Below are 25,299 nucleotides of genomic sequence, written 5' to 3'. Positions count from 1 at the left end.
AGCATCCTTTTCTAATTAGAACACTGAAGAGTATAGGCATAGGTGGCACATTTCTAAAACTGATTGAAGCTATCTATGACAAACCCACAGCCAATATTTTACTGAATGGAGTAAAACTCAAAGCTTTTCCTCTTAGAACTGGAACCAGACAAGGTTGTCCTCTGTCACCTTTACTATTCAACATAGTGCAGGAAGTTCTAGCCAATACAATTAGGCAAGACAAGGAAATAAAGGGCATCCAAATGGGAGCAGAGGAGGTCAAACTCTCCCTCTTTGCTGACGACATGATCTTATACTTAGAGAACCCCAAAGACTTAACCACAAGACTCCTAGAAGTCATCAAAAAATACAGTAATGTTTCAGGATATAAAATCAATGTCCACAAGTCAGTAGCCTTTGTGTACACCAATAACAGTCAAGATGAGAAGCTAATTAAGGACACAACTCCCTTCACCATAGTCTCAAAGAAAATGAAATACCTAGGAATATACCTAACGAAGGAGGTGAAGGACCTCTATAAAGAAAACTATGAACTCCTCAGAAAGGAAATAGCAGAGGATATTAACAAATGGAAGAACATACCATGCTCATGGATGGGAAGAATCAACATTGTTAAAATGTCTATACTTCCCAAAGCAATCTACCTATTCAATGCCATTCCTATCAAAATACCAACATCGTACTTTCAAGATTTGGAAAAAATGATTCTGCGTTTTGTATGGAACCGGAAAAAACCCCGTATAGCTAAGGCAGTTCTCTGTAACAAAAATAAAGCTGGGGGCATCAGCATACCAGATTTTAGTCTGTACTACAAAGCCATAGTGCTCAAGACAGCATGGTACTGGCACAAAAACAGAGACATAGACACTTGGAATCGAATTGAAAACCAAGAAATGAAACTAACATTTTACAACCACCTAATCTTTGATAAACCAAACAAGAACATACCTTGGGGGAAAGACTCCCTATTCAATAAATGGTGTTGGGAGAACTGGGTGTCTACATGTAAAAGACTGAAAGTGGACCCACACCTTTCCCCACTCACAAAAATTGATTCAAGATGGATAAAGGACTTAAATTTAAGGCATGAAACAATAAATGTCCTCCAAGAAAGCATAGGAAAAACACTGGAAGATATTGGCCTAGGGAAAGACTTCATGAAGAAGACTGCCATGGCAATTGCAACAACAACAAAAATAAACAAATGGGACTTCATTAAACTGAAAAGCTTCGGTACAGCTAAGGAGACAACAACCAAAGCAAAGAGACAACCTACACAATGGGAAAGGATATTTGCATATTTTCAATCAGACAAAAGCTTGATAACTAGGATCTATAGAGAACTCAAATTCATCCACATGAAAAAAGCCAACAATCCCTTATATCAATGGGCAAGAGACATGAATAGAACTTTCTCTAAAGACGACAGACGAATGGCTAACAAACACATGAAAAAATGTTCATCATCTCTATATATTAGAGAAATGCAAATCAAAACAACCCTGAGATATCATCTAACCCCAGTGAGAATGGCCCACATCACAAAATCTCAAAACTGCAGATGCTGGCGTGGATGTGGAGAGAAGGGAACACTTTTACACTGCTGGTGGGACTGCAAACTAGTACAACCTTTCTGGAAGGAAGTATGGAGAAACCTCAAAGCACTCAAGCTAGACCTCCCATTTGATCCTGCAATCCCATTACTGGGCCATCTACCCAGAAGGAAAGAAATCCTCTTATCATAAGGACACTTGTACTAGACTGTTTATTGCAGCTCAATTTACAATCGCCAAAATGTGGAAACAGCCTAAATGCCCACCAACCCAGGAATGGATTAACAAGCTGTGGTATATGTATAACATGGAATACTATTCAGCCATTAAAAAAAATGGAGACTTTACATCCTTCGTATTAACCTGGATGGACATGGAAGACATTATTCTTAGTAAAGCATCACAAGAATGGAGAAGCATGAATCCTATGTACTCAATTTTGATATGAGGACAATTAATGACAATTATGGTTATGGGGGGGAAGCAGAAAGAGAGACGGAGGGAGGGGGTGCCTTGGTGTGTGTCGCACTTTATGGGGGCAAGACATGATTGCAAGAGGGACTTTACCTAACAATTGCAATCAGTGTAACCTGGCTTATTGTACCCTCAATGAATCCCCAACAACAACAAAAAAAAAGCTGTTAGCAGTTACTCTTCATTTATTTTCTCTTCCAGTCTTAAGTAACCACTAATCTACTTCCTAACTGTAAAAATTTGCCCATTCTGTAAGGTTCGTGTAAATGTAATCATGTAGGGGGTGGGCTTCTGTGACTTTACCTCTTTCACTTAGCATTGTGTTCTTAAGGGTAATCCGTGTATCATTATCAGTGCTTTATTTCTTTTAATTGCTAAATAACATTTCATTGTATCCTATGGCCTTTTAAACAAGTACTCTAGCACTTGTCCTAAAACTCCCAATCTAACAGTGGTAATTTCTTTGTAATATTGTACATTATTTTACTTTTCAATCATTTTGTTACCTGTGAGATCTCATAGTTTATTTGGGAGGGAGATACAATTCTTGATGTAATATTTTATTGTAAAAGAATACAACTATAATATTATATAATAGATAAGGCATATTTATTCTTACAGGATTTGATATAGATACCCCAGATGATTTTGGCAGGACCTGTCTACATGCAGCTGCAGCTGGAGGGTATGTTAGTAGTATTTTTATTTCTTTAAGAAAAAGGTAACTGGACATGACAATTTTTCTTTTATCTTTGTTCTTCATTAGTTCTGGGCTACTAGAAAATGTAAAACAAAACAAAACATAGCAGGAATAGTTTAGGAATAGAAAAACCAGGGTGGCAGAAATTACTTTTGTCATCTTCTTTAAGCCTTGAGGTTTCATCCTTGCACCTAAGCCATAGGTTGTGAGTGGGAAGGAGAGAATAAACCTGTAACAGGAAATATGTCCTCACGTGAGAACATAAAAATACTGGAATGTTCTGAATACTAATACTACTCTTTAAGTGGGGCTTTTTTTTTTTTTAAATCATATTTTCAAGTGGGAAAAAGTGCTCATAGGTTTATTTCTTGCCTCTACTAGGAAAAGGAAAATTTGAGATTGGAAGATTTTGGACTAAGTTTTAAATAACATTACCAGGGTCAATTAGGTAATTGGTTCAAGTGAACGACAGACTTCAACTAAAACTCCTGGTCTCTGAAAGCATGCTTGCAACTAATCTAATGGTTCTGATGATTTAGATCTGTGATAAACCATTCATGATTTATGGAAAGAACATTTTGCAAGAGCTTTATTCTTAGTGATAATTCCTTAAAAATGTTAAATGATTTCAAAGAACAAGCGTGCTGAACTAATACTACCTGGCCAGTCTAAGTTGTAGAGATGGATTGTGAGCATGTGACTAGCTCCCTTGTTCTTTGGTCACCAGAGAACCTTCCAGTTAAATCTTAACTTCCATGTAACTTACTTACAGAAAGAAGGACAACAGACTTGAGTGTCTGATCACTTTGACAGTTACAACTTTCATTGTAACATAGTAAGTTGAGGGGGGTGGGGCCTTGGTGTGTGTCACACTTTATGGGGGCAAGACATGATTGAAAGAGGGACTTTACCTAACAATTGCAATCAGTGTAACCTGGCTTATTGTACCCTCAATGAATCCCCAACAATTAAAAAAAGAAAAAAATAGGGTGGCGCCTGTGGCTCAAAGGAGTAGGGCGCCAACCCTATATGCCGGAGGTGGCCGGTTCAAACCTAGCCCCTGCCAAAAACTGCAAAAAAAAAAGAAAAAAATAGTAAGTTGATGTTCAGGTTTATAAAAATTTAATTACAGAAATACATATGGGCCTACAATTTTAACCAAAGCTATCTCTAAACAATCATAATATAGGAAAAGATAAGGGAAATCAGACTTTGGATATTATCTATATTTTCAGGTTTTCTTTCTTTTTCTTTTTTTTTTTTAGTTTTTAATCTAGTATTAAAAACCACTTAGAAGTTAAGCCATTCAGTTATATGTTGTTTCCTAAAATTTCATTAGGATCTCTTACAAATGTGCTCTTCCAATTAAATAGTGACAACATGATTTATTTGTTATTTCCTATCAGTGTGCCAAAATGTGTACATAAAACTTTCTAAATTGTACATAAATTTTAATGTTTTATTCTTCATCAAATGTAAATTATGCCATTTTGTTGATAGTTGCCCTAAATTAAAAACATGCTTTTGTGCTTACTTAAACCTACCAATTTAATTATAAAATGATGACAATTAAGTTTTCTAACTATATTTTCCTTCAATAGGAATTTGGAGTGCCTAAATCTTCTGCTGAATACTGGTGCAGACTTCAACAAAAAAGACAAATTTGGGAGGTATGGTATGATAATAGTTCCTCTATAGCAGTGGTTCTCAACCTTCCTAATGCCACAACCCTTTAATACAGTTCATCATGTTGTGGTGACCCCCAACCATAAAATTATTTTCATGCACCTGTATTTGTACAGGGTATATGTGATGGTTTTAGGCGACCTCTATGAAAGGGTAATTCCACCCCCAAAAGTGTTGCAACCCACAGGTTGAGAACTACTGCTCTGTAGAATCTAATTTTATTTACTTATTACTTGCTTAACCTTAACACTGGCTTCTGAGAATTAGCCAAACAATTCAGGATCTTTTGCTGAGAGTCCCAACTAAAGTCTATAAATTCTAAATATTTATTCTCACTCACAGTTTGCTTTCTGTTGGATCTGTCCTACAGCATCGGGTTACCAGTCTTTCCTTATAAATACCTCTATACTTGTATCATTTCTCCCCCTTCCATAATTATGTCCATAGAAATGTAAAACATCATAATAGTTTTCCTTCAGGAAACTCACAATACCTAGAACACCATAAAATGATTCTCTTTCCCAAGTCACTTCTTTGTGAGAGATTCTACTATCCATATCTTGTTATAGAGCACACTAGTAAGAGGGAGGAGATAGCTTATAAATACATATGTGTAATTTTTATTTCTCCTCCTTTCTCCTTTTCTTTCTTTCTCACACACACATCCACACATCCTATCAAGTATTTCACAGCAAGAAGGCAGCTATGAAATGATAGTCACTGTGGTCAGTCTTGTAGCCCCTGCTAACACTCTCATGAGTTCAGGGCTCTTTACGTTTTGGTTAGTAATATTTAAACCTACTTCAAGTTTATTTTAGTAGGAATTAACTAAATTAACAGAGTGCATTGGAACCATACAGGAAAGAATCAAAGGCAGTTTGAATTAGCTTGAAAGATGGAATTGACAATATATATATATAAGCAAAATTATGCGTATCAATAGTTTTAAGAATTGTACATATCAAAGTGTAAGATAGGCAGGGGTGTGTCAGAAGGAAATGTATGTCAGTGCACGTGGTTGGACCAGTTCAAAAGAGACATAAAAAGAAATTTTGTAAAAAAAAAAAAAATGACGTATGATAGGAAATCAGAAATGAATAGAGGGAAAGAGAAAACTGTTTGACCCCCTCATTACTTTGGAGAACAAACTGCTCTCATAAGTCTGCTAATAGAAAAAACTAACAACCCACAAAATCAAAAATGACTTTATTTAGTTTCAAAATACAATGTTTATATAGATAACCTGTTTTTATAATTATACTTTAATTCAGTTTATATTAATTTGTAACACTTTGCGCATTCTATACTACAAATAACAAAGGGTTTTCTGAAACATATTCTGAGTTCAGAGCTTAGAAGTAATTCAGGGTTACTGTCTTAAAAAAATATTTCTTTGGGTGGCACCTGTGGCTCAAAGGAGTAGGGCACCGGCTCCATATGCTGGAGGTGGTGGGTTCAAACCCAGCCCTGGCCAAAAACTGCAAAAAAAGAAAGAAAATATTTCTTTGACTCGGCGCCTGTGGCTCAAGCAGCTAAGTCGCCAGCCACATACATCTGAACTGGCGAGTTTGAATCCAGCCTGGGCCCTCCAAACAACAATGATGTCTGCAACCTAAAAATAGCCAGGGTGTTGGGTGTTGTGGCAGGCACCTGTGGTCCCAGTTACTTGGGAGGCGGAGACAGGAGAATCCCTTGAGCCCAGGAGTTGGAGGTTGCTGTGAGCTGTGATGCTACTGCACTCTACCCAGGGCAACAGCTTGAGGCTCTGTCTCAAAAAAAAAAAAAAAAAAAAAATTTTTTCTTCAGTTTTTTTTTTTCTTTTGCTTATCTACTATGCAGCATTTTTATTAGGATACAGGAATCTTTGTAAAACAGAAGTAACTGTTCTCTGCCACCTTACTTTCTTCTTCTAGCTTTATGTCCAGCCCTGCACAAAACTTAGTGTATATGTAGTGGAAGTCAGTCTAAGGCTTCCTATAAATATTTGTAACTGGGTGGAGTAAGAACAATTAACTATGCTTTTGTTTACTAGTTATGTCCCTGGCTTTTATCTTTTTTCTGTTAACTTGGGCACAAAAGATCTCCATTGCACTATGCTGCTGCCAACTGCAATTACCAGTGCCTGTTTGCTCTTGTGGGATCAGGAGCAAGCGTGAATGATCTTGATGAAAGAGGTTGCACACCCCTGCACTATGCAGCTACGTCAGACACAGACGGCAAGTAAGTATCATATGGATGGAAGTAAAAGATTATTTCTGTAAACTAGCATCTTCCATATGGATGACTGTTTTATTGCAAATTTATTTTCTCTTTTTGTATTTTTTATTGATTTTCTTTCTGTGGCTTTCTCTTGTGGGGAAAAAAATTGCTTTCATAATTATTCCTAAATCAGTATTCCTTACCCATTCTACTCAGCACTCTACCTTACTGATTCATCCATTAGAAAAAAGATAAAGGTCCCCTAGTCCTCACTACCGAAAGAACATCTTAATATCACTTCCAGGCTTTCTTCTATTTAATTTCTCAGAAGCTGCAGCCTTGAGTTTATCATGGGGAAAGGGAGAAAAAGAAAAGTACCACTGGAAGATTAAGTAGAGATTGGAATACAAGTATCCTTCAGAGGAGGATACTTCAGAAAGTTAAGACTTTATAAGGAACCCTTGTAAATTGGTATTAAAAAGATAGTAATGAATTCACAGAATGGGACAACATAGTAAGTACTATATATTGCTTAAATAAATAAGTAAATTAGATGACAGAGTAAGTAAATGTTGGACAAGAGGTGCAAGACACGATTGTAAGAGGGACTTTACCTAACAAATGCAATCAGTGTAACCTGGTTTCTTGTACCCTCAATGAATCCCCAGCAATTAAAAAAAAAAGTTAGACAAGAATGAATGAGGGAAAACAAGAATATGGGATACATAAACTGTTCCATAAGTAACTTTTACCTAAAGTTATTAAACCTATTTATAGTACTTTAATGTATTTTTTCCTCTTGGAATAAAATGAACTCATTAAGACAGAAAAAGAGCTCTTTCATGCGTGGTAGTCCCCCTGCATCTGGGTCAAGGAAAAGTAAAAATACTATTAGGAAAAATAAATAATGGTTTCTGGGAAAAGATGTTATAAAACATTCAAGGAAGTTGCATTTAACATAGAATTACTTCATCGGTTTTTCACATTTACTTCGTCCTCAAAATAAAAAGCATAATTCAGGCTCAGCACCTGTGGCTCAAGTAGCTAAGGCACCAGCCACATACACCTGAGCTGGTGGGTTCGAATCCAGTCCCGGCCTGCTAAACAACAATGACGGCTGCAACCAAAAAATAACCAGGCATTGTGGCAGGCTCCTGTAGTCCCAGCTAGCTATTTGGGACGGGGAGGCAGCAGACTCGCTTGAGTCCAGGAGTTGGAGGTTGCTGTGAGCTGTGATGCCACTGTACTCTACCCAGGGTGACAGCTTGAGGCTCTGTCTCAAAAAAAAAAAAAAAAAGGCATAATTCAATAGTATTCATAAATGTTATTTTAGTATACATTCTGTAACTAATTTCAAAGCCTTTTTGTTTGATCATCTCCCCCACTCTCAGACAAAGCCATTTTTATAAGTAACATTTTGTTATGTTAGATTTGTGGTTAAAATTCTAATCTTAAAGGCACTAGTAAATAGAAGTACTTTCTATTTGCAGGAATACATCACCTTATACAATTTCATATATACTAGAAAACTTAGGTGTAGATAGATTTGGAGAGAAGTCAGATTATTTGAAGTATGTTTTTGGATAGTAGCTATTTAAAGAAAATCTATGTTAAAAACTGTAATCAGAAAATACATTTACACAGATAAGTAGATTATCCCTAATTTATCAATTTTATAATTTCAGTGTTTGATTTATAGATTTTCTTTTTTTTTTTTTTCTTTTTTGAGATAGAGTCTCAAGCTGTCGCCCTAGGTAGAGTGGCGTGGCATCACAGCTCACAGCAACCTCCAACTCTTGGGCTTAAGCGATTCTCCAGCCTCAGTCTCCCAAGTAGCTGGGACTACAGACATCTTCTATAACGCCCAGCTATTTTGTTGTTGTTGTTGTTGTTGTTGTAGTTGTCATTGTTATTTTAGAGGCCCAGGCCAGGTTTGAACCCACCAGCCTCAGTGTATGTGCTCAGCACCCTAGCCACTGAGCTACAGGCACCGCCCTGATTTATAAATTTTCTTAAAATAAGTTATACCTAAAGTGACTTTTATCACCATCTATAGTCCTTTACCACTATTTTCAGTTCGATTATTGGGTAGTGCTCAGCATGATCTAAATTCTACTGAGAGATTGTGAGTACCTGTATCCCTCCTTCCTCCTTTACCCACACACAGCTTTATACTGTGGTCCTCCTGCCCTTAGACAAAGAAATTAAACCTGGGGCGGCGCCTGTGGCTCAGTGAGTAGGGCGCCGGCCCCATATGCCGAGGGTGGCGGGTTCAAACCCAGCCCCGGCCAAACTGCAACAACAACAACAAAAAAAAAAATAGCCGGGTGCTGTGGCGGGCGCCTGTAGTCCCAGCTACTCGGGAGGCTGAGGCAAGAGAATCGCTTAAGCCCAGGAGCTGGAGGTTGCTGTGAGCTGTGTGATGCCACGGCACTCTACCAAGGGCCATAAAGTGAGACTCTGTCTCTACAAAAAAAAAAAAAAAAAGAAATTAAACCTGATTTCTTATGGGGGGGGCAACAAAAAATAACATAATGTTCAACCCACAGAGTTGGAGCTTTGTGGTTAGTACTGGTGTTAAAGTGAAATTAAATCACTAGTTTTCTGACCTACTAGCAACTGTTTTGAGCAAGTAGGCTAGTGATTTTCATTATTTAAACATGTAATTCTCAGTATCTACATTAAACAACCTGATGTACTGGAAAGAACATGAGCTTTTGGATTAGAAAGACCCAATTTAAATCTTGGAGTCTTCATATCCAAGACTTGTGCCTGAGCAAGTAATTGCTAAGCAAAAGTTTATAAAATTAAAATGAAACCTATCTTTTAGAGTTTCAGAGAAAACTAAATGAGAATGTGTACATAAGAAAACTTAGCCCCATTCTTTGGAGTCTTTGTTTCCTATATTTTAAGTCCCAGAGATTCTAATACCAAAATTGATTCAGTGATTTGCTACTTAGGAAACTTCTGGAAGGCATAAACTATAGTAACCATTCTAGGGTACCAGAGGCAGCCTTTAATAAGTGATTGTTTTGAAGGCTTAAATTTAGTGGCATTATTAAGGCTTGGCGCCTGTGGCTCAAGCGGCTAAGGTGCCAGCCACATACACCTGAGCTGGCGGGTTCGAATCCAGCTTGGGCCCGCCAAATAATAATGATGGCTACAACCAAAAAATAGCTGGGCATTGGGCAGGCGCCTGTAGTCCCAGGTTGGGAGGTGGAGGCAGGAGAATCGCGTGAGCCTAGGAGTTGGAGGTTGCTGTGAGCTGTGACAGCACTCTACCCCAGGGCAACAGCTTGAGGCTCTGGCTAAAAAAAAAAAAAAAAAATTAGTGGCATTATAAGGTTGATTTATTTTTCTAAAGTCTGCAGATTTAATTCCCAGGAATACATAAGAGATTCTGGCATAATTAATTCATACTTCTCCCAAACCAAGACTGAAACATTTTCTGAAAGAAGAAACAAATTCTTCACAGTTTCAAATTACTATTATTCAATACTATACATTTGCTTGTTTGTTTTTTAATATTTTTTTACTAATCTCTTGTCAGTATCACAATTTCTGCCTTTAAATCTTCCCAGAGAAAATTGTATATACTTTGGAATTTTTGACACTCTGACGTTGGTATTCTGCTGTACAGGAGTGACATGCAGTCATTATGATTCTTCTCTGCTTTGTAACCCCCCATGCTCATATTTATTTCAATAAATATTAGAAAAATATACAATCGGGTGGCGCCTGTGGCTCAGTCGGTAGGGCGCCAGCCCCATATACCGAGGGTGGCGGGTTCAAGCCCGGCCCCAGCCAAACTGCAACCAAAAAATAGCCGGGCGTTGTGGCTGGCGCCTGTAGTCCCAGCTACTCGGGAGGCTGAGGCAAGAGAATCGCTTAAGCCCAGGAGTTGGAGGTTGCTGTGAGCTGTGTGAGGCCACGGCACTCTACCAAGGGCCATAAAGTGAGACTCTGTCTCTACAAAAATAAAAAAAAAAAAAAAAAAAAAGAAGAAAAATATACAATCTTTCCTGGCTCATTCTACTCATTCCACTTGTTTCTTGCATAATCCTTTGTCTCTGCATTCATTCTCTGAATATAGTCATGACTCAGCAGATTCGCTGAAGTGTCTTTCACATTGTGTAAGAATCTAACAAGTACATATATGGTTGGTATCACTAGAAACATTAAATATTAATAAATAAAATTCTCTTTGCCCTTTGAAGAGAAGTGGGGCTTGTTTAAGTAAGATAGTGGGGGTTTCTCCCACACTTAACGTGTAGTGTATGTAAGATAAGGGAAAGGGAAGGGAAAGGTAGAGAGTTGTTTTTCCTGATTATATGGAAGGAAGAAATCCTCCTCATACCAACTGTCCTGAGATAACCACTATTAACACTTGTATTTCTATGTGTTTATGTAGATCATTTCATGTCCTTCTCAGCCTTATTCAAAGTTAAGACCCAATTATATGCTTTTCTATAGACTTTCCTATATCATAATTATATGTGATCTCTAGCATGCCCCTCAAAACTCTTTCAGCTTCAGCTGGGTACAGTAGCTCATGCTTATAATCTCAGCACTGTGGGAAGCCAAGACGAGTAGATTGCTTGAGCCTCAGGAGTTTGAAACCAGCCTGAGCGAGAGCAAGACCTGGTGTCTACTAAAAATAGAAAAACTAGCCAGGTGGGTGATGTGGTCCCAGCTAGTTGGGAGGCTCAGGCAAGAGGGCCGCTTGAGCCCAAGAGGTTGAGGTTGCTGTGGGCTGTGATGCCATGGGACTCTACGCTGGACAACAGGGTAAGATTCTGTCTCAAAAACAAAACAAAACAAAATACCTGTAGCCTCCATCCATTGCACAATTCCAAATCTCCTTCCAGGTTTTTAGATGTTTGTTATAGCCTCACTCCTGTTTCTCAGTGCCAGTTCTCGGTCTTAGCCCAGTTGGACCGCTATGCTACCAAAAACTAGGTGGCTTATAAACAGGTGAATCAAACCTGCTTAATAAAATAAAATAATAAATAAATATTCTTTATTTCTCACTGTTTTCAGAGACTGGAAAGTTCATGATCAGTGTCCTGGGAGATAGCACTGTTTAGCTTTAAGGCTGTGGTCAGTATTGAGGACATGTTCTTTCTACATCCTTCTCACGTAGTGAAAGCTGTAAGAGAGCTCCCAGGGGCCTCATTTACAAAGACACTACTCCCATTCAGGAGGGTGATTGACCAAATCACCTCCCAAAGGCCTCACCCTCTAATACCATCACTTTGGGGTTGGAATTTTACCATAAGAATGGAGGAGGGGAACACATAAACTTTTAGTCCATAGCAACTCTTATGAAATAGGATCACATTTTGACTTCTAATATCATTGTTTATTTTTGTCTGTTTTCTAACTTTTTACATGGAAGCCTTAGTGTAAAGGTTTTGTAAGCCTTAGATTTATTCCCATGTATTTGATATTTCTATTGTCAAAATTTGTCTTTTGTTTGTGGTGGCATATAGAGAGGTACATTTGCCTTTTGTACATGGCTTAAATTGTCCAACCTTGCTAAACTCATTTTATATAAAGTAGAACCTCCATAGTTGACCATCTCCTTAAGTTGACCTAATTTTCATGGACCAGACATGCATCACCTCTACGTATTAGTACAGCAGTAGGCCTAGTTCCTTCTTTGTATATTGACCAGTTTGTTAGAGTCCCTTAGGTAGTCAACTTACAGAGATTCTACTGTATTTTTTTTATTCTTTTTGATTCTACTGTATTTTAATTTTAGGTGATGGAAGAAGAATCTTCATTTCTTAATTGGTTTTTATAAAATGAGCATATGTAAATGTACAGTCAGGAAAAAAGTTGGAATAAACACTCCTTTTCCCTCATCCACAAATTAAAATTGAGGTCTACATTTTCAAGATCAAGTAATTTGATTCAGTATTTAACAGACATCTGTGTTAAAGTGTCACTAACCCATTAACCACTATGCTGAAGCTTTATGGGAGCATAGAAAGAACAGTTAATAAAAAGTAGAAGACCCGAGAGTTAGTCCTGGATTTGCCATATTCTAGCCAAAGGATTTGGGTCAAGTCATTTAACTTTCCTGAATGTGACTTAATTTTTTTTATTTGCGAAAGATATAATACCCAGCTTGTCTCACAAAGTCATTATTAAAATACATATTGCTTGGCAAAATCTAAAATACCAATAGAAGACATTTTATTGTATAAATCAACTTAACTTTTTGGTTTTTTATATGAGCCTAACCCATCTGAATAACGTGAATTTGGAAAATTAAAGAAATATATAATTTCATAAGAATAACAATTACATTCTTGTGAACAATTTAATGAGTAAACTTGTAAGTAGTCACTATAAATGTGTTGGGACGTTCTCTGCCACTTTAGAAAGTAAACATGAACTCACCTACTTGTTTTGCTTTCCTTAAATAAATCTTTTCTTCAGTACTCATTTATCAGTGGAGTTATCTTAAAATAGTTTGTTCCACTGATAGAATCTGTCTTGTATTCAGGTCTCAGTGAGGGAGAACTATTTTTGTTTTATCACTAGTATCTAGAGAACTTGCAAGATTTGTTTTTTGGGGTTTTTTTTTTTTGCAGTTTTGGGCTGGGGCTGGGGCTGGGTTTGAACCCGCCACCTCCAGCATATGGGGCCGGCGCCCTGCCCCTTTGAGCCACAGGCGCCACCTGTCAGATTTTGTTTTTAATGCCCGTGCGGTAAAGTGTGCCTGTAAAGTAATGAAACTGCCCTATAGACCTGCATGCATTTTCTACATCCCAGCAAACACTGTCCTGACTTGGGCACTTATAAAGACTGTGTACAGAGCTTACATACTGCCTGAATCACTTTTGCTGACATGCTCTCAGAGCTTGTTTGAAATTAAAAAAAAAAAAAGAAAAACTCTAGTCTTGTTAACTTTAGATGTTGACTTTGTTTTGTTTTTTATCTTAGTGATCTTACTTATTCATTATGATTGAATTTTAGCTGTTCATAAACATTAAAATCTCACTTAAAAGGTTGAATATTTGCTACCAAGGAAGATGTTATATCAAATATTAAGTAGTTTCTGAGAGTAATTTTTTTTTTTTTTTTGAGACAGAGTCTCACTCTGTCATCCCCCTAGGTGCAGAGTGCCGTAGTGTCATCATAGCTTACAGTATCCTCAAACTCATGGGCTCAAGCAGTCCTTTTCCCTCAGCCTCCCAAGTAGCTGAGACTACATGCATGCACCATAATGCCTGGCTGGTTTTTCTAACTTTAGTAGAGATGGGGGTCTCACTCTTGGTCAGGCTGGTCTCAAGGTCCTGAGCTCAAGCAGTCCTCCTACCTAGGCCTCCCAAAGTGCTAAGACTACAGACATAAGCCACCATGCTAAGCCTCTGAAAGTAATTCTTAAGTGATCAGAGGGTTTTTAACAAGTCAGCACAGAACTAATGGTTAACGTTGAAAGAACCGCGTCTCTCTCTCTCTCTCTCTCTCTATATATATATATATACACACACACACATATATATTTTTTATTTATATATGGAAGAGTTCTTAACAGGGATAAGAACTGTGTAAGGGATAGAGTTCTTGACAAGTCAGAACTTGAGATATCATCTCAAGTTTAAGCTTTAGAATTCCTTTTTGTTTATATATAAGTTCAATGTGATTTTGGAAACTTGAACTTTACGAGGAGTGTTTGTAGAATTTTTCTCCATGATAGTGTAATTATTATTTTTTTTTTATTAAATCATTACTCTGTATATTGATGCATGGGGTTGCATAGATTTATGGGGTTTAGTGTACTGCTTTGATACACAATGTGAAATGCTTACATTGAACTAACACATCCATCACAATTATACTCATTTCTTAATAGTTTTGAAAGGTACCATTGCATCATGCACATTAGGTGAGGTCCCCCCAAATACCCTCCCTCCTCCCATGACCCCCCTCCCTTCCCCCCTTTCTCTCCTCTTCCCTTCTACTTTCTGGACTATAGTTATGTTTTGCCATTCATATGAATGTGTAGGTGATTATATATTGATTTCATAGTAGTATTGAGTACACTGGATACATTTTTTTCCATTCTTGAGATACTTTACTAAGGAGAATAAGTTCAGGATTGAACATACTCAGTTAACATATCTGATAACTGCGGATTCTAGTTATCAGACCTCTTTCAGAAGCATAAAAAGGTCTTCACATCTTCATAAAAGATGTGAAGTCTCCATATTTTTGTGGCTGCATAGTATTCCTTGGTATGCATATACCACAGTTTGTTAATCCATTTATAGGTCGATGGGCACTTGGGCTGTTTCCATGTCTTGGCTATTATGAGTTGGGCTGCAATAAACATTCTGGTGCAAATGTCTTTGTTGTAAAATAATTTTTGATCATCTGGGTATATACCTAGTAGAGGAATTGCACAATTGAATAGTAGGTCTACTTTTAGTTCTTTGAGTGTTCTCCAAACTTCTTTCCAGAAAGGTCGTATTAGCTTGCATTCCCACCAGCAATGTAGAAGTGTTCCCTTCTTTCTGCATCCACGCCAACATCTGTAGTTTTGGGATTTTTTGATGTAGGCTAATCTTACTGGAGTTAGATGATATCTCAAAGTGGTTTTGATTTGCATTTCTCTGATGATTAAGGATGAAGAGCATTGTGTTTGTAGGCCATGTGCCTATCTTTATCAGAGAAGTTTCTATTCAAGTCTCTTGCCCACATAGAAATGGGGTTATTTGTTCTGTTCTTATTGATTAGTGTGAGTTCTCTGTGGATTCTAGTTATCAGACCTTTTTCAGAAGCATAACCTGCAAAATCTTTTCCCATTCTGAAGGTTGTCTATTTGCTTTACTTTGCTCTTGGCTGTGCAAAAGCTTTTCCGTTTGATCAGATCCCATTTTTGATGTTGCTTCAATTGCCCCGGGGGGTCCTCCTCATAAAGTATTCTCAGAGGCCAATTTCTTCAGGTGTTTTCCCTGCATTTTCTTCTAGTATTTTTATAGTTTCATGTCTCAAGTTTAAATCTTTTATCCACTGAGAATCAATTTTTGTTAATGGTGAAAGGTGGGAGTCCATTTTCAGTCTTCTACAGGTTGCCAGCCAGTTCACCCAGCACCATTTGTTAAATAGGGAGTCTTTCCCCCACTGAATATTTTTGGTAGGCTTGTCAAAGATCAAATGATGATAAGTAGCTTGGTTCATTTCTTGGTTTTCCATTCTGTTCCATAAATCTACTGTTCTGTTTTTGTGCCAGTCCCAGGCTGTTTTGATCACTATAGGTTTATAGTATAGCTGAAGTCTGGTAACGTGATACCTCCTGATTTGTTCTTATTTCTAAGTAACATATTTGATATTTAAGGTTTTTCCTGATTCCATATAAAATGAGTACTATTTTTTCAAATTCTTTGAAGTATGACAGTGGTGCTTTCATAGGGATTGTATTAAATCTGCAGATTGCTTTGGGTAGTGTGGACATTTTAACAACGTTGATTCTTACCATCCATAAGCATGGTGTGTTTTCCATTTGTTAACATTTTCAGCTATTTCTTTTCTCAGAGTTTAATAGTTCTCTTTATAGAGATCTTTCACGTCCTTTGTTAGGTAAATTCCTAGATATTTCATCTTTCTTGGCACTACTACCCTGTTTCCCCAAAAATAAGACATCGTCCGAAAATAAGACCTACTTACAGGAAAGATAAGCCGTCCCCTGAAAATAAGACCTAGCACATCTTTGGGAGTACACCTTAAAATAAGACACTGTCTTATTTTCAGGGAAACGGGGTATAAAAGAAATAGAGTCCTTGACTGTATTTTCAGCTTGACTATTGTTGGCATATATAAAAACTACTGATTTGTAAGTATTGATTTTGTATCCTGAAACACTCCTGTATTCCTTGATCACTTCTAAGAGTTCTGAAGTTGAGTCCCTGGGATTTGCCAGGTATGGGATCATATCAGCAAAGAGTGAGAGTTTGATCTCCCCGACCCTATTTGGATACCTTTGATCACCTTCTCTTGCCTGATTGTGATGGCCTAAGACTTACAGTTCTATGTTGAATAGCAATGGAGACAGTGGGCATCCTTGCCTCATTCCTGACATGAGTGGAAATGTTTTCAGTTTTACTCCATTCAATATGATATTGGCTGTGGGTTTGCTGTAGATGGCCTCTATCAGTTTAAGAAATGTCCCTTATGTGCCTAATTTCTTAAGTGTTCTGATCATGAAAGGATGCAGAATATTATCTAAGGCTTTTTCTGCATCATTTGAGAGAATCATATGGTCTTTGTTTTTTATTTTATTGACATGATGTATTATATTTATAGATTTGCGTATGTTGAACCAACCCTGTAACCCTGGAATAATACCAAATTGATCGTGGTGTGTAAGTTTTTTGATGTGTTGTTGAATTCTGTTTGCTAACATCTTATTGAATATTTTTGCAGCGATATTCATTAATGATATTGGTCTATAATTTTCTTTCTTTGTTGGATCCTTTCCTGGTTTGGGGATCAGGGTGATATTTGCTTCACAGAATGTGTTGTAAAGTATTCCTTCTTTTTCTATGCTTTGGAAAAGGTTGTATAATATAGGTGCTAGTTCCTCTTGAAAGGTTTGATAGAATTTGGATGTGAAGCCATCTGGTCCCAGACTTTTCTTTTTTGGGAGATTTCGTATTACTGATTCTATTTCAGTGATTGATATAGGTCTATTCAAGATTTCTAATTCTTTCTGGTTGAGTCTTGGAAGGTGGCGTCCTTCCAGGTATTGGTCCATTTCCTTCAGATTTTCCGTATTTCTGGGAATAGAGATTTTTGTAGTAATCATTGAGGATTTTTTTTTTAGTTTCTGAGGTATTTGTTGTTGTTTCTCCTTTATCGTTTCTGATAGACAATATTAGAGATTTACTTCTGTTTCTGGTTATGTTGGCCAAAGATTTATCAATTTTATTAATCTTTTCAAAAAACCAACTTTTTGTTTTGTTGATCTTCTGAATGATTCTTTTGTTTTCAGTTTCATTTAATTCTGCCCTAACTTTGGTTATTTCTTTTCTTCTGCTGGGTTTGGGGTTGGAATGGTCTTCCTTTTCCATTTGCTTGAGATGATCCATTAAGTTGTTGGCTTCCTCTCTTTCTTTTTTCTTGATGAAGGCTTCCAGCACTATAAATTTCCCTCTTAGGACTGCCTTTGCAGTATCCCACAGGTTTTGATAATTTGTGTCTTCATTATCATTTTGTTCCAGAAATTTTGTGATTTCCTTCTTAATTTCATCTTTGACCTAGCTATCATTCAGCCTAAGATTATTTACTTTCCATGATTTTGTTTGAGTATAAAGATTCCTGTTGCTGTTGAGTTCAACTTTTATTCCATGGTGGTCCAAGAAGATACAAGGAATAATTTCTATACTTTTAAATTTGCTGAAGTTAGACTTGTGTCCTAGGATATGATCTATTTTGGAGGATGACTTGTGGGCCGATGAGAAAAATGTATGTTCAGTTTTATTAGGGTAAAATGTTCTATAGAGGTCTGTAAAGTCCATTTGTTCTAGGGTCAGGTTTAAGTCTAATATCCCTTTGTTTCTTCTTGAAGGATCTATCCAAAACTGTCAAAGAGGTGTTAAAAATCTCTATTATAGGGTAGGAAGATATAAAGTTGCTTATATCCATTATGGTTTGCTTTATGAATTGAGGAGCATTCTGGTAGGTAGGGTGCATAAATGTTAATTATTGAAATGTTTTCACGTTGGATGTTTCCCTTGACAAATATGTAGTGACCATCCTTTATCTTTGTTTAAAGCTAATTGTATCTGCAACTAAAATTGCAACCCCTGCTTTTTTCTGGTTTCCATTTGTCTGTACTATAGGAGTCCATCCCTTCACCCTGAGTCTATTTTTATCCTTTAAGGTAAGGTGAGATTCTTGTATACAGCAGATATCTATGTATATGTATATGTCTGAGTTTATGTATCCAGGCAGCCAGCCTGTGCCTCTTTAGAGGACAATTTAAACCATGCACATTAATTGAGAGAATTGATAAGCCTGGTTGTGTTGGGTATCATAATTTTCGGATGTCCAGTGGACATTTTTAATCCTTTCACCACTGTGGAAGTTAGGTTTTGTTCAAAAATTTGTGGGTGAGTTTACTTTGGAGGTAAGAGCATGGTGCTGGTCGTTGTGGAGGATGGGTCTGACAATATCCTGGGGAGCTGATTTAGTTATGGCAAATTTCTTTAACATGTCTATGTCATTAAAGTATTTGATTTCTCCATCACAGATGAAACTCACTTTAGCTAGATACAGGATCCTGGGCAGGAAGGTGTTTTGTTTTTGGAGATTGAAGGTCAATGACCATTCTCTTCTGGCTTGAAACGTTTCGACTGAGAGATCTGCAGTCATTCTGATATCTCTCCTTTGTAGGTGATGCTTTTCTTACGTCTGGCTACGTGCAAAATTTTCTCCTTTGTCTTGACTTTGGCAAAGTTAATCACAGTGTGTCTAGGAGATGCTTTATTTGGATTGAGTCTTGCTGGGGTTCTGAAACTGTCTGCTATCTGAAGTTCTGTATCTCTTGCAATGTTTGGGAAATCTCTCCTCCAAAATCTCTTCGAGTAGAACATCTGTACCTTTAGGACCATCCTCTTCTCCTTCGGGAATTCCTATAAGATGAATGTTTGATCTTTTGAAGTGATCCCACACCTCTCTCAGGGAATGATCAGTTTTTGCTCTTCATTTGTCTGCTTCTTTGAGTGTTTGGGAATGTTCGAATGCTTTATCCTCAGTTTCAGAGATCCTTTCTTCTGCCTGGTCAACTCTATTACTGAGGGATTCTACTGTATTTTGGAGCTCCTCAACTAACTTTTTCGTTTCCTTGAGCTCTGCTATCTGTTTTCTCATATGTCCATATCTTTGGTGACTTGGTCTTTGAATTCATTAATTTCTTGACAACTTTAGAACTACTCTTTAGAATTCAATTTCTGTCTTCCATTCTATTTATCTTATTTGCCATCCATATTCTGAATTCAGTTTCTGACATTGCTGCCATTTGTCTATGTATGGCATCTTCAGTTGTATCTCCTTTGTCATTTCTTGGGGATGGTTGATCTACTCTGGTTATTCATGTTGCCAGAGTTCTTCTGTTGGGTCCTCACCATGTTTATTTTCCACTGTTTGGTTATTAGAACTGGTAGGGTAAGATTGAATTGAGGTTCCCAAGTAGTAAAGATAGCCCCTTACCAAAGCACTAGGTTTTGTAATTGTGGCCTATCTCCTACAACCTTACAAAGGCCCTTTTCAGTGTTTTGGCCAGAGACTCTGAGGACCTACTTGGTGAGATAGCGCAAGCTAGCTCTGTTTTGATATCAGCCAACCCTTACCCTATCCAGGGGTCCTCAAACTGTGGCCCACAGGCCGCATGAGGAAGTGTGATTGTATTTGTTCTCATTTTGTTTTTTTACTTCAAAATAAGATATGTGCAGTGTGCATAGGAATTTGTTCATAGTTTGTTTTTTTTTTTTTAAACTATAGTCCGGCCCTCCAACTGTCTGAGGGACAGTGAACTGGCCCCCTATTTAAAAAGTTTGAGGACCCCTGCATCCTAAGAAACCACAGTATTAGGTTTAAATCTTGACTGTGAAGAGATACAAACATCTGTGGCCCCCAGCCCCCACCCTTCAGTTCTTTTCCACTACAGAACTTAGAAGGTCAACCTCAGAATGTCCCCAAGTGTACAGCCCACGACTGAGTTCTAATTAAATTGTCTCAGGCAGTGCAAACCATGCCCAACAGAGAGGAATTCAAGGGTCTCTAACAGTACAGTTGGAGCCAGGGATCCACATCTCCACCGCCAGACTCCGTCCACACTGTTGTCTGCTTCTCTGCTCACAGGCCCAGTTGGAGCCAGGGGCCATGCCCCTGCCCACGGGTCTTAGTCCACACCTAGCTAGTCTCTGCTTGCCAGACCAGTTGGAGTCGGGGCCACACCCCCGCCTGCCAGTTTTAGTCCACTACCTGGCAAGCCTCTGTTCACAAGTTCTATTGGAGTCAGGGCACCATGCCCCACATGCAGGTCTCAATCTTCACCCTGTGAACACTCACCGGCCCCTCTGAAGACAGGGGACCATGCCTTGCCATCAAGTCTCAGTCCACGCCTGACAAGCCTCTGCTTGCTGGCTCAGCAGGGGCTGGGGACCAGCCCTGTCTGCTGAACTCAGTCCACATGGGGTAACCACTCTCATGCTGTGGGTGCCTTCAGAGCTGGGGATTCTGCACGCTGTCCTGCCAGACACAGCCTGAACTGAGGATCAACACCACCGCTGGCTGGGCATAGTCATAACCAGGGAACTGCTTCTTCTCTCACCGAGTGTCCCTTTCTTCCCACACCCTCTTTCTTCCCCGTTAGACACAGATTCCGTCCTGATGGTTGGCGGTCCACACTATGCCCAGATCTCTTGGGAAAAGACCAACCACTCTGCGCTTTGCCGGGGGTAGAAAGAACTCTAGACCACTATGCAAGGGGGAGAAGGGTGGACTGGGAGTTTGGACTTGTGGGAGAAAATATCTGTTCAATTTTATGCCTGGCAGGATAGTGTCTAGGTTCATAAGTGGGACCTCCTTGGAGAAAGAGACCTGGTGTTCAGTGGCTCTCTCCAGTGAGGTAAAATGAGAGATCTTTTGTTACCTGCTCCTATCTGCGTCCTGTCTGCTGTCTCCTGTTTGGAGGAGGGGTCTCCCGTCCTCTAGTCAATAGGCTTTATACCTGTAATTTGTTTTCTTGAATGCTCTTCCTTGGAGTTACAACATGCCAAACTTCTTCCTTGGCTCAGCTTCCCACCTTTGGCTTCATAGGGTCCGATTCTATCCATTTTTTTCTCCCTCTGCTCAGGAGTCTCTGCCAAGGGTTACTACCAGGCGGCCATCTTTCCAGAATTCCCCATGATAGTGTAATTAGTATTTGGGTAGACATAATGCAGTCCTAGACACATTATCACTAGTTAACTATAGAGTTGGAATTTGAACATAAGCAGATATTAGAACCCCCACCTAACAGAGTCCATCTTCCCATAAAGGGGAAATGATTTGCTCAAGATCACAGGTAGCAAACTAACTCTAGAGGCAAGTCTTTGCATTTCTAATTCAGTATCTCTTTTTCTGCTACAGTAACAAAAGTATTAAGATTTTAACAAATTGGGCGGCGCCTGTGGCTCAGTCGGTAAGGCGCCGGCCCCATATACCGAGGGTGGCGGGTTCAAACCCGGCCCCAGCCAAACTGCAACCAAAAAATAGCCGGGCGTTGTGGCGGGCGCCTGTAGTCCCAGCTACTCGGGAGGCTGAGGCAAGAGAATCGCTTAAGCCCAGGAGTTGGAGGTTCGCTGTGAGCTGTGTGAGGCCACGGCACTCTACCGAGGGCCATAAAGTGAGACTCCGTCTCTACAAAAAAAAAAAAATTCTAACCTTGGTTTTTTGGGAGTTTTTACCATCCTTTCTTGAGCTTCCTAATGATTGAAATAATACTCATTCTGTATTGTAAGCAGATAAGCTAATATTGCCAGCACTGTGTGATTACCACCACTAGGATTTTTAATCCTATCGATTAAACATTGTTTTAGTGGAATAGGTGGTGCCGTAGATAGTGACTATGTAAAGAAGAGCCTTCACGTATGATAAGCCTTCTGAAAGACTGTAGAGAGATCCACTTTGAATCAGAATTCTCTTATGAACATTTCATTTGTATTTTTATGGTAACTTCAATCAATGTAAATGACAGATTATTAAAGTATATATTATGATTTTGATATTAAGTATAAGAAAATGGTCATTTTTAATTTCAGTCTCTTATTTGTCAAAATGCAGGATTTATAATTTTTATTATATTATTGTATATAGGTGCCTGGAATACTTACTAAGAAATGATGCAAATCCAGGGATCCGTGATAAGCAGGGATACAATGCAGTTCATTATTCAGCTGCTTATGGTCATCGTCTGTGTCTTCAGCTGGTAAGATTACTGAATTCATGTGGAAAGACTAATGTGAGTTTATAATCTAATGTAACAGAAATGAAAATAATTGGATCAAGAAACAAATTCTCTTTTGCTCTTTAGCATTTTCAGACTCCATATACCTCTAAAATTCATGGTTGCCCTGGTAAGATATCTCTCATTACCTTTTCCTTTTCAAAAAGAAAGAAAGGAAAAAGTAGATCTCTGGAGAGAGCCTAGTTATTACCCTATGTCTATGTCTGCAGGATTCACTTCTCCTGCCCCTTTAAGTAAATATTTTCCATAAGCTTCTAAAGAACTGTAACCATGTCTTAGATGAGAAATAAAAGTCTCTGTGAGAGGAAGGTCTCCCCCTTATGTTTAGGGAATTTTGAAAGGTTCGTTTATTCCATAATCCCTCCAAATAAGAGAGACTCTGCCTCTGCAAATCAAGTTTTTATTTCAGCTGTGTTCTCATTTGGAATATGCATACCGCTCCACTTTGCCAAACCAAAAGGAAAGGGACAAGTTAAAATATACTCTTGTGTATCCAGTGCTTTAGATTAAAGGTTCTTTAATTTAGACTTATAAGTTATATTAAACTTATAATTAAATTATATTAAACTTTGCTTCCCTTCAAGGAGAAATAAAATTCAACAAGAGAGGATATAAAAGAGAAAAAGGAGGTTGACATTTAATATAGCACTTAGAATCCTGCTACAAAAGCAACAAATACCATTTTCTTAGGTTGTTATGGATCTTCAGGCTAAAATTTTAGACCTCTGTATGTTTATCTGTGGTCTGTTGTAAAATTATTTAAAAGACTTGGGCCACGCCTGTAGCTCAGTGAGTAGGGCACCAGCCCCTTATACCAAGGGTGGCGGGTTTCAACCCGCCCAGCCAAACTGCAACAAAAAAGTACTCGGGCATTGTGGTGGGCGCCTGTATTCCCAGCTACTCTGGAGGCTGAGGCAAGAGAATCGCCTAAGCCCAAGAGCTAGAGGTTGCTGTGAGCTGTGATGTTGTAGCACTCTACCAAAGGCAACGAAGTGAGACTCTGTCTCTTTAAAAAAAAAAAAAAAAAAAAAAGACTTAATTTTTTGGAGGCAAAGGAAGCATAGGTTAGAGTAGATATAACACAGCAAAGTCGAATGTTAAGTAGAGTCTTAATATTGTGAATACTTTCTAAACTGTTCTTGTTTTAACCTTTATTTCAGATTGCAAGTGAAACTCCTTTAGATGTTGTAAGTATTAGTCAATTTCTTCCCCTCCAGTTAGAATATTATATTTTTTTGGTCTTGTTAGAGCTGAAGCTGTTTTTACATATTCATAGGAGCAAAGATAGTGACAGAAATAATGTGTGCAAAGTGGGGACGGTGTTCACTTGGTGATAGTAAAAAATAGCACTCCCCCTGAACTCTGAGTTGATACTTCATTCAGACCTTTTAGTCCATAGTCCTTACCATACTTTGTGATGATCCTGTTTTATGTGCTTGCTGAGTTATCAGTTTATACACTAAATGGATTTGAACTGGAAGGTAGGGTAGAAAAATTGCTGAAGTATATCTTCCTGACATTTAAAATGCCTCTTCTTTTTCAGTTAATGGAAACCTCGGGGACAGATATGCTGAGTGATTCAGACAATAGAGCAACTATAAGCCCTTTACACTTGGCTGTGAGTACTACCTTCATAGCTCACTTGATGGCTAATTTACTGAAAATATCTAACACTTATTTGTGTTGACTCAAACTAGTACCATGAACTTTTAGTCTGTGTAGTAGTTAATCATGGAGTTAAAAATCTTAAGAACAGGGCGGCGCCTGTGGCTCAGTGAGTAGGGCGCCTGCCCCATATGCCGAGGGTGGCAGGTTCAGACCCAGCCGCGGCCAAACTGCAACAAAAAAATAGCCAGGCATTGTGGCGCGCGCCTGTAGTCCCAGCTGCTCGGGAGGCTGAGGCAAGTGAATCGCGTAAGCCCAAGAGTTAGAGGTTGCTGTGAGCCGTGTGACGCCTCGGCACTCTACCTGAGGGCTGTACAGTGAGACTCTGTCTCTACAAAAAAAAAAATCTTGGCGCCGCCTGTGGCTCAGCGGGTAGGGTGCCGGCCCCATATGCCGAGGGTGGTGGGTTCAAACCCAGCCCCGGCCAAACTGCAACAAAAAAATAGCCGGGCGTTGTGGCGGGCGCCTGTGGTCCCAGCTGCTCGGGAGGCTGAGGCAGGAGAATCGCCTAAGCCCAAGAGTTGGAGGTTGCTGTGAGCTGTGTGATGCCATGAAACTCTACTGAGGGCGATAAGGTGAGACTCTGTCTCTACAAAAAAAAAAAAATCTTAAGAACATTTTTAATTCCAAGAATTTTTAATACACCTTTTCTGGGTTTTGTGTGTGTGTGTACAGTGGTCCTTGGTCTTCCTCCAGGGCCTCTTGTAAGGGAGAAATACACTTGTGATGATGAATCTAAAAATATTTGCCCTAGTGAAATGGTTTATAATGTGCTAAGCTGATGGCACACACACATACAAATCCTATGTTATTTCTACAATGTTTTGTTTACTTTGTCACTTTGTGGTACTAACTATGTTGTGTGTTCACTGGCCCTTCAGTTGCTCATGCTATAGGATTTGGGGACATGATGTCTAAGGTCTCTTCTACTTTAGACATCATGTCTAAAGATTCCTTTGAATTTTTCCTGTCAACATCAATCATTAAGTGAATAGGTT

At 38.6% G+C, this 25,299-nt stretch overlaps 1 protein-coding gene across 8 annotated transcripts in view; it reads left to right on the top strand.

Annotated features, from left to right (window-relative positions):
* Nucleotides 1-25,299, top strand: part of ANKRD28 (ankyrin repeat domain 28) — a 207,647-nt gene that overhangs the window by 152,629 nt on the left and 29,719 nt on the right. For all 8 annotated transcript variants that reach the window (XR_008381942.1, XM_053600596.1, XM_053600599.1 and 5 more), the window contains 6 exons: nt 2,649-2,712; nt 4,329-4,397; nt 6,493-6,633; nt 22,486-22,597; nt 23,797-23,823; nt 24,180-24,254. Coding sequence is in view for 7 of the 8 variants with exons in the window: in XM_053600596.1 (XP_053456571.1) it covers nt 2,649-2,712; nt 4,329-4,397; nt 6,493-6,633; nt 22,486-22,597; nt 23,797-23,823; nt 24,180-24,254 (488 nt within the window). In the remaining variant the exon portion in view is untranslated. The remainder of the gene's footprint in view (nt 1-2,648; nt 2,713-4,328; nt 4,398-6,492; nt 6,634-22,485; nt 22,598-23,796; nt 23,824-24,179; nt 24,255-25,299) is intronic.

Source organism: Nycticebus coucang, chromosome 8 (assembly GCF_027406575.1).
Source record: "Nycticebus coucang isolate mNycCou1 chromosome 8, mNycCou1.pri, whole genome shotgun sequence".
Taxonomy (NCBI): Eukaryota; Metazoa; Chordata; class Mammalia; order Primates; family Lorisidae; genus Nycticebus; species Nycticebus coucang.
This window is presented reverse-complemented; position numbering and strand designations above follow the sequence as displayed.